We start from the raw sequence: 15,586 nt of genomic DNA, 5'->3' as shown, positions 1-15,586 counted from the left end.
GGGTAAAATCCTCAACGTGCAGAGAGATGCGGGGGAGCGAGAAGAAAAGGGATGCTGCGCGAATTTTCAACGGGACGCGAAAGACGCTTATATAACGATTCGGGAATCGGTAGGTATCTGGTGACTATGAAACTAGAGAAGAAGAGACTAAAGAGACTATAAAAACTCTTCTCTCTATAATCACTATCCCTCGATCTACGAATACCAATGCACTGTTAATTAATTAACTCCGTTATATATATATATACATACATATGTGTATATGTATATGTATATGTATACATTCCCATATGATATAACAAGTATTATATTTTTATAACGTTTGAAGGAGAATTTATCTCCTTAATTGAATGAATAGAACCCTGCAGTTGTAAGATATGAACTGAAATAGATTAGCACCAAGGGGGACTGAGACTGCTTGTTATTATTCGGGGCAAAGCTTGTTTTATAAATTACATTTAATCGTAAGTAACTACGGCCGACAGCCTCCGCAGACCCACATGCATAATCATAGATGAACGAGCGAACAACGAGGGTTCCGATCGCATCGTCTCCGTTACATCTCGGATCTCGATTAACTTTCTCGCGTGGATGTAAAACATCGATTCGAACAAACGTGACGCTGAATTGACAAGTTTTTTTTTTGTTTTTTCTTTTTTTTTTTTTTATAGAAAATATTTTAGTAATTACGCGCTGCGGAAATTGACAAGCCTCTTGACGATCCGTTCACTTTATGGAATAGAAGGCGACAGAGTTTGGGAACCCCCTCGCTTTTCACACCGACCGCATTCACTGGGATTAAGGGCGGGGGGAGGGGAGGGGGGGGGGGGTCTCCTAATGACGTGGAACAGTTTTGGCCAGAAATCCCACTGGGACGTAGGAGAATTCAAGGGAGGGATTTGATCCATGTAATATCGATCGGAGCTTCAACGTAAAATTTAATACACTCATATAAATATATATGTATATCAGAGAGACATCAATGATGGTTTTTTATTTTGAAAAATATATATCTCGCGAGTCTCGCTTCCTGCGACTTCCGCGGAGAGATATTTAGAGAGCCATTGTAAAAGCTCGATATGTATACACGGGCACGCGCGTATAATGTATAAGCTGTACCTACATATACATACGGAAAGTATAACTATATATCGGGGACTATTGATACGCCAGCGTTCCATCAGGATTCTGTTTTTATTTAATATGCCCCGGCATTATATGAAAAGGTAATATTAGCTCACCCCCATCCCGGGCCCATAAACCTATATAGCTTTTCATCGTCTCGTCGCTCATCCCGGTGAAATATTCATCGGGGCAAATTGGCTGTTGTTCTTTTTTTTTTCTTTCACCCCCCCCCCCCCCCCCCCCCCAGTATTTCGTTTTATTCTTTCTTTATCCCCGCCTTTTCTCACTCTCTCTCTACTTTTTCATCTCGATCAGTCTGCCTGCGGGGCGTCGCCTCTTAATTAGAAATATTTGTTCAACTTTGCGCGGTGAGAGGAGGAGAGGCAGGCTACTACACACTGAAGCCACCACAGTACGATATTTTCTTAACGAGCACGTGTGACCGGAACAAACTGCATCGCGTATACACACCCGGGAAAGTTACGGTACGTATACAGCGTACAACACATTTATTCACCAAAGCTAATTCTTTCTACCTCGTTTGGAACTCTACGTACGGGATACAGCAAGGTGGTCCTATATATACACGAACATGATGCAGTAGTGAAGAGAAGAGGAAAAATAACGATGAATAAATTAACGACAAAAAAGGTTTTCCGTGAATTTTTCATTCTGTGCGGTCATATAAACTCACTTCTCGTATTATTGATAATAATAATAATAATAATAATCTATATTATGCGGGAATCAAGTATATAATTAGTAATTTGTATGTCAAATACAAGCTTTTCGACACCTCTAATGAAACCCGGTGGTGGTGTACCAAACACTCGTGGATATAGGATATGACGAAGCTGCAGTGACGACAACGTGTTGGCACAGTTAATTTGAAATTATTTAATTAATTTATTCGAGGGTAATGCTCTAATAATATAATCATAGTATTGGAAAATCACGTTGGGGATCGGTTTGTTGGTCACGAGTGTCGTTCGGAATTATAATCTTGTATTATACGTGTACCTGCATGTGCTCGTGTAAAATTATTTCCTCCCCCGTTAGCCCCGTAATATATGACGTTCCAATATCGCGTGAAATAATCAAGTTTAATTACCTACCTATCCTACACATGCATTGTTCGATGATTATATACCTGTCAATTTTAGTTTTCCTTCCGCGTTCAGGTCAGAATTCCGTCAAAACGATAATCGAAAACTGATTAGCTGTACACCACATGCTCGCGTGCAGAATATGCCGTTTGAACCGCGTTTTGTTTGGGGAATATTCTTTGTCGTTTATGGAGTTTTCAATCGTTTGAGGAGGGGAAAAAAGGTATCCGTGGGAATTGGTGTAGCTTAGGTATATTGAAATTTTTAAGGGTTCAAATGATCCGAAGAGACGTGAAGCTTGAAACTTGAAAGGTGTGCGGAAATTGATTGGGGCGTGCCATCAGAAGCGTTGAGTTTATTTTTAGGCGCCTTTGAAGCCCCTTGAAGTGGAAGTCACTTTTACCTGCTGATCGACGCCTTGGGGAATTTAAAATCCTTCGAGAGATAGGTATATCAGCCTGCGAGTTTGAAGGAAAGTTTTTCTTTTTCTTCTTTCTCTTTCTTTCTAACGAATACGCGTACAAGTTCCTGGAACTTAATTCTAAAATTGAATCCTCGGGGATTTATAAAAAAAAAACGATGTCGTAGAAGCAAACGCTGAGACAATACTTAATATTGAATGATTGAGATTAATTGCAACGACTTTGCACTGGTCCCGATCATTTTCGATTTCGGAAAAATACGTCAACGTATAGCTTATGATAAAGGAAAAACGAAGACGCAGTTATAGCCTTCACAAATGTGTTCGAACAAGAGTAATTTTTTCTCTGTTTGTTCCGTTCACTGATCCTTTCTTCCTCTGAGTTTCATTTTTCATTAAATTTTTTTCAACAATTTTTTTTCATAACTCATTTCTTATTCGTCTCTATTATTTATTTATCTCCTCTTCCTCCTCCTCCTCCACTCGGATTTTATTAAACTGATAACTACAGTCTGTTTACCAGGAAAATATAACTTTCGTTATACAAATCGGAAGTTGGCTACCCTTACGAAGGATCCTGATGATGAAGAACATTGGCATATTATACTTACTCGATGTGTAAATACACTCTGAAGTATTATCCACGAATGCGAGACATCCAAGTTGGAATTGAAATTGTTCCTCTTTCACTCCAAATCACCCCCAACATTCCTTCTCTATAGTTACAGTTTAATTGTCGGATAAATCTCCTCGCCTACATACAGAGCAACAAACTACTCTGTATTAACTGTACAGTCTGTACAATTATACATATATGTATAGTAAGGAGTTGAACAGACTCGGGAAGCGGGAGTAGAGAGAACTGGCGAAAAGTTTGTTTAGGTTTAAGACGTATCAAGCTGACTGTGTTTTAGCGCGGTACGAAAGCTAGAGTTATGGGGAAAATTGGAAACACAGTGAGTCGAAATAAAGAACGGCACGTGGTACAGCAAATTCGAGAATCTGTTGTACAAATTCTACCGTTTGGCATTCTGTGTTCTGACCTTTTTAATCTTTCGCTTATCCGTACTTCGACTTTCACCATTTTTAGATTCTATACATTCAGTTGTCGCTTTTTTTTTCTGATGTTTCTATATTTTTATCCCCCACCCGAGCTCGTCACGTGATTTCCTCGGATATCGTGGACGACTTCATGATCGCGATTCACTGACGCTTATAGACTCACTCGGTGTCGAAGGTGGATTCTAGGCCAACTGGGGTTGCTACGCTACTGCATCGCTGTAGGGGCATTTCCGGTGCAGCTCTTCACGTGCTCGCAATTACACGGGCATGAAATAATAACCCGGAGAAACGACGTCGCTTCCTTCCTCCCTGCCCCTCGATCAATATCGGACGGGGTGTAGGGCTGACGGTATACCTCACGCTCTCTGAAGAGGAAACGTGTCGCTGAGGAGCTGAGAGAGAAGGTGAGGGTGGATCAGGACTGCGTGTGCATATTTATGTCCCTGAAGGAATGAATACCGGCTCCTTCGAAAATAAGTAAAAGAAGAAGACAAGAAAGAAAAGAAACTTAAGAGGAAACGACACAATGAGTAAATGACACAATATTGCCGTTGCGGCACTTCGACCAGCCCATCTGTCGGTTGTACGTCAGGTACATGCTGCATGGTCACATGGTCGGAGAAATATGTGGATGAGAAAGAGAGAGAGAGAGAGAGAGAAAGACGAGGAGAAGCTGTAGTGTATCACCCACGCACGGCAAATGTGAACCATGACAAAAGTGCATAAAGCTTGAAGAAAAGAAGAGGAGGAGGAGGAGGAGGAGGAGGTGAGGCGCAGCAGCGTGGAAGAGAGAATGGAAAGAGTAGGACGGGACGAAACGGAATGAAAGGTTGCCTTAGAAACTCGGTTTCTGTATAGAAACGGTAATAGCGGTAACAATAATTATGAAGATAAGTAGGCTGACACTGTGCCGCGAAGACTTAAGGGGGAAATATTTCACCTAGAAAGGTGTGCGCTGCAGTTCCCTTTCGGTATACAGTATAAAACGGGGGAGGACGACTACCAACGGACACCACAAACACAACGGGATCTCGAGAGTTTTACAAAGAAAATTCTCGCATTTTATATCGCCGCAAGTGCGTGCTTGTGTCTGTGTCTGTGTGGTAGTAAATGAATAAGGAAAAGGAAGTGCAAGGGAAACGAAACCAGCTTTGCTACGTAGCAATGGGGTTACTCACGTCTCGACGACGCACGCTTTGCAAAACTAAACTTTTCTCTCTCGACACTTTCTACTTCCAATAATTTTTAAAGGGGATGAATTCGGTCACAAAAATTCGGCGTATTTTAGAATTGAAAATTTAAAAAGCTTGCGAATTATTTAACGGTTCGGAATTCATCTTCTTGAATCGGAAATTTTGCAATTATTTGATTAAATATAAACAGGTATGCATATTTTTTTACAATTCTATACCGTCAGACTTGTTTTGGCAAATTTGAAAACGTTGAAAGTGGATTTCAAATGAAGTATTCGTGTTCTTTCTTCTACTTTTTTCTTCCAATTTCATTCACTTTGATTCTGAGTAATTCCAACGATTAGGTCAAATTGCAGTTACAGGCCCAACGCAACGCGATGATCGGAACTCTATTGATTTGCGGATCAAGTCTACCCTTCGCTTCGCTTCGGCCCGAATCAATGCCTGTTCAGATAGGCTATATCCAAGCGAATGATCGCATGTCTTGCCACTATGAAAAGACGACGATACCACGGTACGTGTGTAAGAAGAGATAGGCGCTTTGGTTCCGACCGTATTGTAAGCGTCATTGATTATCTTCTCGACCCCTTGTTTCACCGGGTTGAGCCGTTAGTAGGGAAATCATACTTATCTATCTACCTTGTTCCGTGCCAAGAACTACCAGCGTTTTCCGAGCTGCCCTATAATACCTACGTAGGTGTAATATAATAGATCTCTACATATATGTAATAACGCTACTGTGTACTCATGGATATTGCAGTAGTTTTAATTGCATTTCATCGTTTCGTGAAATTCAAGTTTTGTTAACGTTATAGTATACCGAGAGTAATGAATATTTATTGGGTGGGAAAACTTTTTTTTTTTTGTTTTTTTTTTTTCTCCAAGCGCGAAGGACGCGTTTGACGATTTTTTATTTTACAAAAAAATTCGCAGTTTACAAGAGCATGCGGTATAACCGTGTTGATAGAATAATTCAAATTTATGTAGAGCGAATGCGTATAAATATACACATACTAATTTATACGTTATATAACTTGAGTTTCAAGAATTAAATTTCATTCAACTGTTGAAACGTATTCACAGAAATATTCCATTTTACGAGTTATATATACCGTACAGCATAACTATAGGCAGTGATAAGATGTATACTACATAATACTCGTAATTATAACGAATTTTATTCAGAGCCTAAGTTAATTGAAGAATTGAAATTTAGTAATGTTTTCAAAGTTCCATAGATGATAATTATAAATAAATGAGCAAAGTGAAAAAAAATATTCACAAGATGAAATAAAAAAATTGAAACACCGTTTATAATATCGTTGAAAACAGAGTAGGTATTTAAAAGTTACACCATGTGTTGCCATAGAGTTGTGACTAAATTAAACATAGTTTGACTGCCGCTCTCGTTTTATGGCGACATATTTTCTTCCCGCCTCCCCAATTCATAACTCACGGCGAGACTGTACGCGCGGTGATTTTTTTCGCTTTAGTTTTTTTTCTCTCTCTCTCTTTCTCTTTTTCTTTCTTAAAAATTACCTCTTTCCTCTCTCGTCACATTGCCAAGCATTTCGATTATCGAACCATACGATTAATAATTCGGCTAAGCTCATCGGGCTTTTTTTTCATCTCTTCATACCGAGCACATATAATAACGTCGCAGCTGGTTACACAGCAGCATCGCTCGGCAATTAATGCATCCGTTCGAGAGGTGCAGGAGAGAACACTAATATATCCGTCCTGCACGACGCGACGCGACGCGACGCGACGGGCGTCGCACTTGTCCACCACGTCCTATACACACATACAAACACACCCATAAGCCTGCTGAGAACCATGAGATTTATACACAAGTATAAATTTGCCCGATACTTATATACACTCATACGTGATGCTGGTCTACTTGCTGTGCAGCAAGCAGCGTCGTTAACCTCTTAGCGAGTGAGCTGGATCGAAGCCACTGCAAGGGGATCCTTTCATCCAACACCATAGCGATCGTTTATCCACACCGCAATGTGTGTACGTTTTATCTATTTATATGTGTCTAAACTCGACTCCGTCGCTTCTTCTTCTTCACATACGCATCGCATCGTCGTTTCGTTGGAAAAGCTTTTCGTATTTTGCACTGAAATGACCTCTGGAATTAGGCAGAATCTGCGCGTTGCGTGTTACTTGGCAATTTCGCAGAAATGCATCGGAGATACGAGGATTTTGTTGAGTTATACGTTGGGTGCAACATTCGGCGGAAAATTTTATATTCTTCCTTCACGTCGTTGGAAAGCATGAGGCTGAATTAATGATGAAAATCTCCCCCCCCCCCCCCCTGCCCCATCCCCCCAACCACCCCTCTCATGCGGAACTTCCGCATGCGAATTAAGCATTAAAGGAGGACCGAAGCGGAGACCAAACTTTTCACCCCACGTCTTTCAACGTCAACCGTCACTCTACGTACGTCCCTCAAGATTTAAAACGGGGTGAAAACGTCCAGACGTTTCAGTCCCGCATCTTAATTCCGTTTAAAAAAAACTTGTATAGAGTTCATAGTGTACGATATCGATCTTTCCGGGATGACGATGTTTTAATGTTTGTTGGGCAGTTTGTGTGAAGAATCTGTGCAGCTCATCCCGCGGGATTCGAAAGGGACTCGTTCTCTGTACATTTGTATGTATCGTTTCGCACGATAAAGGGTTGCGGGAGTTCTATAGGTGCTTACGGCACGCCTGCACTCTGGATCATTCACAAAAAGTGGAGAGAGAAATAGGAAAAACGAGGCTGGAGTATATCGGGAAATAAAGAAAAAAAACATCAGTCACGTGTATCTCCCCTGCCTACGCTCAAGGGGCTGATTCAATATTCGAATCAGTTGATAAAGTGAAAAGTGAGAGTGCGTGTGCAATTTGCGTCAAGCTTTCATTGCCGTTTCTGTGTTGACCGACAGCCGTCATTTCCTGTCAGTTGTTGTTGTTGTTTTTTTTTCTTTTTTAATTTTTTTTTTTTTTTCATTTTTTCTGCCTCTACGTGAAACGCGATGTACGCGGTGGAAATATCGCAGTAATAATTATACGACGAACGTTATTCCTTATTTTACTTACTGTATAAACACATCATGGCCGCGCGATCCCGCTTCACGGTCATTATTCTGTTTGTTTATAACTTGAATATTATCAACGTGGCGTGTATTCGATGAGAAAACGAACGGGTTTGAGACAACCATGTCAGCCAGCCTTTGGATTTGTAGTTTTTAAACTCGCTTAGAGTTGAAATAATGGTGGTAAACATGTCTTCGTTATCTTATTCGATCTTTGAAAGAAAAGTGTCAAATTCATGATCAGCGAATATAAAATCCTCGTGTACTATAGTAGGCGAAAATCAGACGAATTCTGGACTTTGGATTCACGATCATAGTTACCGTAACAATCTTGTAGTACCAATTTTCATCAAACTTCGTTCATTCATTCTTAAAATCTTGTCATTTTTTTTTTACTGTTTATGATTGTGGTATTCAAGTAATTCGAAAAGTACGGAATCGATCAAAGCCGAAATTTGTTCAGTTTAAAGTTCGGAAAAGCTGCCTCGATTTAGACCGAAATCATGAAAATCTAGTGATTCGTTCTCGAGATTTCTGACGAAAAAATTAATCACACACACACACACACACATACAGACGTCCATTTAAAAAAGTATCGGAGGTGATTCTCCAGACTTCAAAACGCGGAGATCTGGAGAAAAGTGTGATTGCAACAACCTTCTTTATTTCTCTTGAAAACAGAGAAACGAGAAGTTAATTAAGAAAGAAGGAAAAAATAAATGTAGGGACAGAAAGAACCAATCAATATATTTAATATTATTTGTATATTATATCAACAAAATACATATTCTATATCTATACAACCACTCTTAATCACCGAGGAAAAGATAACTGAGAATAAGAATAAGAATAGGAAGAAAAAGAAGAAAGAAGATGATAAATTGAGAAAGCTGATAAAACAAACTTCGTTCACCCTTAACCCAAATTAATATAAGAGAACCACACGCTATAGTATAAGTTAGGCTATAGTGGGGTATTTCCCAATAAGTTATTGGAATAATTTACCTTACGCACATCTTGTACCACTTAACCGAAAGCTCTGTTCACACAATCGTGTCGTCAATTAACCGCCTGCTATATATTTATATTTTTTGGATAATAAAATTGCCAGTAAAATTGAGAACCACGATTTGTGATCAGCCATTGATATTTGTAAGTTACGAGGTGTTGACAATGAGTAGCAGTTTTGAGAAATCGGACGTCGTCGCGGTCGTGGCGAAAAGAGTATAGAGGCGGAAGGATGCCGGCTCTGGTCTCTCTCGATCATTCTTCGGCTTTCTCAACGGCCATCTGGCACTCGGACGCAATTTGTCCGGGCAATTGAAAAGGCAATTTAATCACAGGGTCTATCGTCGTTAAGCCATTGCGAGATAGAAGTTGGCTGTTGCTGGTACTGCTGCTGATATATCCAGTCAGTCCTCAGTCTCTTTGGTCGAAAGTCTTCAATTCCGCTTCCATCAATCTCAATCAAGATCTTGGGCGTATCTCTTCTACTCGGTTCACGGTCATTTAATCATTTAGGCGGAAATCGTGTCCCGAGTCTCGTGACTCGCGCCCTCTTCAGCCAGAGTTTGAATCAAACACTGGCGCTGCCGTCGGTCGTTTCGACTTTCAGCTCCTCCTCGCACGCGAAGCTTTCACACCTATGGAAGCCGCAGGTTTGGTGCCTCGGCACTTCACCCACACCATGCAGGGTCATTAACGAGCGCCGCGGTGCTGACACATGCATTTATTTACATTAGAATATAAAATACCGCGGAAGACTCGGCAGTGCCAGGCGACGAGGCATGTCCAGATCCTCTCTCTTTCCTCTTTACCTTCCTTGTTATCCTTCTCGCGAGTGCATCAGAACCGCTTTTCACGCGAGGAAACGAATTGCCCGTGAATATAATGCACCGTAGTAAGTATACGCCAGTCAGAGCATTTACAATTTGTATGCAATGCACCGCGATGCTTGGCGTCGCGATTGCAAGGATATAAACGAAATAAATGCTCAAAATTTATAGATACTTATGGACATTATTTATATCTATACGCCATTGAGCGAAATTTTTAGCGCTGAATCGAGTACTTTACAAAAATGTTCGTTCAGTACGTCGATTTTAACCCCCGACTTCGTATCTCTTCTTCCCTTTTAGCTCGTATATGTCTGCAGATACGAGGGACGGGTATAGAAGAACAGCGGGTGGTCCCTGGTATCCATTCTTCGTTACCAGAGCCGCAGCAAGGGTTCATCTACCAGGCCGTACATCCATCCTTTCAAACCTAATTCGGTAATTAAGACAAAGTTAATCTAAGTTTCGCATTGCCTTTGGAAGAGCGAGAGAGAGAGAGAGAGAGAGAGAGCACTGAGTAACGTAGCGGCTGTGCGGTGCAAACAAATAACTGATTTAACGCCCGAAGAATCCCGACGACGAGGAGGAGTCGAGCTGATTAGTCGAGATCGTCGGGGAGAAAAGTTGGCGCGTATTAGTTACAATGGCTGGTTAATTACAGCGATTGAAAGAAGAAAAATACAAACATTCAATCACCCGACTTGCCTGGGAGAAGACATTAATGTTGGGACGAGAGAGGAATTAGCCTGAGCTTTGTTCCAAAGTGATAACCGGCGGCAATGGGGAATAAAATCTTACTGCCGCCACGTGCTACGCCAGGAAATGAAGTGCAGTAGGTCTTCATCGCGGAGGCGTCAGGGGCTAAACGCTTGGGGCTTGCCGAAGAGGAGGAGGAGGAAGACTAAGAGGAGGAAGAGCGGAGACGCGGAGGAAAAGGAGCGGGCCGACAAAAGGAGGAAAGCCGTAAAAGCGATAGTAAAAGTGGCACGGGTTATCTAGCCGGTAGCGCTCGCTTCTTCGCCCGGGGGCTTTCGGCGGCGGAGGGGGCGGAGGGGGCGAGAGGGGGAAGAAGAAGAGTCCAAGGAGAGACGGAGGCAAGGATGGAAGAAGAGAGATAGTGCCGAGATATCTGTACCTTATACCTCTTCCTCCCTGTCGCCTGCCTCGCGTTCGCTACTGTATAAGAGTCGGTTGCACGGCAGGCTGCAAGGTCCCCAGGGTGAAGCGCCGGGCGTAACTATCGATTGCCCGAGACTTTTAGGGTGCGAAGAGTTGTTTCGGCGGGACCACGCGACACCCGAGACAGCCTGACTTCCGTTTCCCGGATCGGCACCGTGGACCACTTCCGGTTCTTGGTACCTGGACACGCGTCCAGGCCAAATCGTCCGAATTTGTATTGCTCATCGCTAACAATGGGTGGTTTCAGGGTTGAAAGGTACTCGTGGTGGTTGGATCCACCAAATTTTTCAAGGATTCGCGAAGGTCTCGCTGTTTGAAATACTCTTGATACTTATTTCCAGGGGATTGGAGTGCTACCGCTGGTGTCAGAGAAACTGACATAGACTGATAATTTGAAACTATAATGTAACGTGATGCAATTCGTCGCGAAGATGGGATTCAGGGACTGAATATGAAGATTCGGGAATTGTTTTTTTCGTGCCTTTTCTTTCTTCTCGACAGTTCCTCAAGACAGAGTAGCTACAGCTTTTTCTCCACGTATGTATAAAGTCGGATAAAGTTTTTCGAAGAGTTTCTCTTCTCCTCAACGTATTTCGCAACTACGGAAGCTGACTAGAAAAAAATAAAAAATAAAAACGGGATTATATAACGTGAAATGCATAAAAGTTTGAGTTTAGCATGGAAAACGTCGAGCGCATCCACCTTCTTTCTCTCGTGCAGGTTAACGCGGTCCAGCTACTCGAATGAATACCTAATACTTAAGAAGACTAGAAGAACGTCGCGGCATCGCGAGTACGAAGAGGAGAGAAGAATGGCTTAAGGAGGCTGAAACGAATCGAGCAAAGTACCGACTAGATATTTATGACAAAGACCGCGTTTAACGGATCCGCTTCCGTCGGACGATGACTATGCATATACGAACTCATAGATACTCCGAAGCCCATCGATCGGATCGCCCGAGTTCGGAAGCCTGATCCGAACGTTCCTTCAGGGTCTTATATCGAGCAACAAGTTACAGCTCGAAGCCTTTTTCTATCATTTCCGGAAGATTTACCTGACGTGGCGACGGGGCAACGGAGGCGGCACTGGACTGTGGAAATTATCCATCATGGAATAAGCGTTGTGGTCGGCGGACTTGTGGTCCAGACTCTCGAGGTGGTCCAGCCTGAGCAGCTCCGCTTCCCGGGGCGAATGGAGCTCACAGTGAGCTACGTGGAGCAGCGGTCTCAGCGAGGAGGCCCCCTCGCATCGCTGCTGCCGCGAAGGCGGCCTCACTACCTGGTGGTGGTGGTCGAGACCATCCGCAGGGGATTTTTCCTCGCCCCAGACCTCGAACTCACCGGCCGCTGAATAGTCACCGAATCCACTGTTACCCTTCACTTTTGCACTTTCTTTTACACGCTCACAAGGCAACGATTTCGCGTAGTAATTCCCCACAGACTCAATGCTGACGGCCTTTACGAAGAGCTTGCGGAAGCTCCGACTCTTCCTCGAAGCGCTCTTCGTACTCCCTAACGGCGATCGGCAGGAAGAAATTTTCGAATGATTTTCTTCACCACTTTTTCTTCTTCTTCTTCTTATTCTTCTTTCGCCGATTCAGAGGGGGATTATAATTTCACCGACTTTATCGAGTTAGTCAATGTTGTATGTATATGTACGCAGAAAAGTTTGTTTCAACGTCTGTAAATCGTTTTCCCCACCTTGGGAAAATGCGCCTGTACAGATGGATATGTAGAGATGTTGTTATATGTATATCTATGTATGTACATGCAGAGTTTGTACGTATGTAGGTATGTATGTATAGCTAAGGGAGAAAACTTGAGTTGTAAACTTCCTTATCAATCTGTCAACGGCAGCAGGAAACTTTGGTCCACCTTCCTGAAAACAGTTATCCTATAGTACGTATAGGGGTAGATATCTTCGTATTCGGATGAAAGCTTTAAAGCTTGAGGCACGGAAATCGGGGGTTTTTGGGGTGAATCCCCGGCCTATTCACAACGTTCCTTTTTATATTATTTTAATTCATTTATTTCATTTATTTCATTTGCTTCACGCACCCACCCCGAGATTAAGATCACAGCTCTTTTTGCACTTGATAGAGCTTACTTAAAGTCTATGAAATTAAAACCGTGCGATTGTGGACGTTGAGCAGTTTGCGTCGGACAATCAATGATGCGGATCACTTATTGTTAGCACCAAAGACTTGACGTAATTTGCGAGTAAATCCGTCACTGAGAATCCAGATAATCGTCGACGACGAATCGGGTCCGTTAATATAACAGAAAACTTCACTGAAAAAAACCCAGGGTCGTTGTATCGATTAAAGTGCGGTTAAAACAATTCGGAATTTCAGAATTATAAACAGGTTTAAAATTCGCACGAGCATTCATTTTACGCGCTTTAATATGTAGATTATTCCGGACAGCGCGCGCGCGCGTTTTGCAAAAGGACACTTATTATTTTCCGAAGGGTTGACGCTACCTGCGACTTATTACCTGCTTATATTCACGGGGGTTGGATACTCGGCGAGAAAAATACTCTTAACAGTCGTGAGTGGCGATGCACCCCGACCGTCGATCACTCGCGAGGATTTTTCCAACTTTTATTTATTCACCGATTCACTAAATCTAACACGGCGCGCAACGAGCTTCTTCAACGAACTCACGTCCGGCTCTGTCACCTGGTCAACGGAGACTGAAAGCTCAGGCGTCGCGACGCCCGGCACAAACTGATACCAGGGCATCCCCTCCACCCGTGATCCCGGCGCGTGCGCGTGCCCCCCTTCTCCCGTTTTCAGGACCCTCGGTAAGGCGCGCCTCTCTCGGGGGGTGGACGAAACCCCGAATGCCCTCGGGCGCGCGCGCAACCCTCTGAAAACGCTGCTCCTGCAAAGGCCGGCCGACCGACCGCCCGAATTCCTCCTTCCGAAGTCCTGCAGCGTGCGCCAGATCTCATCTCCGTTTCCCGATAGTTTCGTCGGCAGCTGACGGACCTGGAGGACGGACAGTTACTCGGTACACGTGGAAGGGGTTGAGGAAAAAATCGCGGTATTTATTTGAAACCGAAAACTTTCGCCTCGATTAGCTGCTGCTGCTGCTGCGTTGTGAGCCTCATTTTTCCACTCTCTATAATCCGGGGGTGGAATTTCATTTGGAAATTTCTGTATTTTTTTTTTTCGCCACCCGCTAGGCTACGTTGATTCTGAGAAAGGTAAAATAAAGAACAGTGGAGCTAGCTAGAGACATGTGTGCCAGGCGAGAGAAAAAGATTGCGACACATTTTTGAGACGTTTCATGTCTTCGCGTTGTTATATGTATGCGTACATATAATGTATTATGTATGTATATATGTATGTACCTCATACTAAATGCGGGGGATGCACACTCTACGCGTAAAATTCAAAGAGGTTTCTTTCATCAGGGCGACGAACGAAAAAGCAGCACGTATTTCTCTTTTTATGATTATTTCCTCACTCGCTGGGTACATTCGCCTGCGAGATTTGTTGCAGGGTATAAGGTATACGTGTATAGGTATATTCGCGTGTAGCTGTATAACATAAAGTTATTGTGGGTCACAGGATTTTGCTTTTAAGACGTGTTGTCTCGTATCAGGAATATTGTTGCTGTTCGTCTTGTTATTATTACGATTATTATTATCGTTATTATCTTCATCATTGTTCGTTGTGGTTAGAGAAGTAACTAAACATTTTCGTTCTCTAATGTTAATCGGGACGCGGTGAAAAGAAAACTGTTCGAAGTCGTCTCCCTCCCGCAGCGCGCTTTGGGCAAATGGGAAAATGAAATTACATCGCGTTAAATTTTCACCTCGGCAAAACCAGCAGCCGTGCAAATTTTTTTTTTTTTTCCATAAAAATCGACGGAACCAGCTATAGCGTGCGCGTTATATTTATTTGTACAGAGAAAAGTTTCAAGCAGTGAAGGTATACGCAGGACGTGTGAGTAAAAGAGGAAAACAGAAAGGTGAACGAGGGGGGTGAGGATTGCCAACTAACTGACAGTGGAAAGAAGGCGCGACTCGGTAAGTCGATGTTTTATTCGACCTGGATTAAGTCGTGGCTTACTGAAAAATTCAAATTATTCCAAATCCTTGAGGGTCACGTCGTTCTGCCTCTACACGCGTTTCGTACTTCTGATTATACTCCTTACGTATATACGCGTTGTATTTAATCGCGGACAAATATTATTAATGTATGCATATAGGTATATATATATATATAATCCAGATGGACGAATGCGCGCAAGTATTGAGAAAAATCTGAAAGATTTTCCGCGTAAAGAGGCTGCGAAAGAGAGCGGAAATTTAGAATCTCCTTTATACCAACGAGCGAAATGTTATATCACGTACAGGGCAGCTATACATATACGCGTACGCAAGGAAGAAAATTTTTGAAACCATTCGCGCGGAAGGCAAAACGCCTCGGAGCTCGCTTCGGTGGATATTCACACACATACGTACACACACACACACACACACACACATATCCGGGATGCGTAGCAAACACACTCGAGCCCCTGACTGGCTACAGTTTCGTAGGATCGGAATTATTTTCCGGGAGG

The 15,586-nt window shown here is 42.8% G+C and overlaps 2 protein-coding genes across 9 annotated transcripts in view; one reads left to right on the top strand and one right to left on the bottom strand.

The window, feature by feature from the left end:
• The window catches only part of LOC124412217 (teneurin-a), a 497,247-nt gene that overhangs the window by 46,552 nt on the left and 435,109 nt on the right, over positions 1-15,586 (bottom strand). Inside the window, exon 3 of one of the 8 annotated variants that reach the window (XM_046891918.1) lies at positions 12,064-12,709. The exons of 6 other annotated variants lie outside the window; for them this stretch is intronic. In XM_046891918.1, coding sequence (XP_046747874.1) covers positions 12,064-12,119 — 56 coding nt within the window. In that variant the 5' untranslated portion in view covers positions 12,120-12,709. Of the gene's footprint in view, positions 1-12,063; positions 13,619-15,586 lie in introns of those variants that run through there. One more of the 8 variants, XM_046891920.1, reaches the window with a different exon arrangement.
• LOC124412224 overlaps positions 1-15,586 on the top strand; it is a 204,480-nt gene that overhangs the window by 57,926 nt on the left and 130,968 nt on the right. The window lies entirely within an intron of this gene.

Source organism: Diprion similis, chromosome 11 (assembly GCF_021155765.1).
Source record: "Diprion similis isolate iyDipSimi1 chromosome 11, iyDipSimi1.1, whole genome shotgun sequence".
Taxonomy (NCBI): Eukaryota; Metazoa; Arthropoda; class Insecta; order Hymenoptera; family Diprionidae; genus Diprion; species Diprion similis.
Note: the sequence above shows the minus strand (reverse complement) of the source record. Positions and strands in the feature narration are given on the sequence as shown.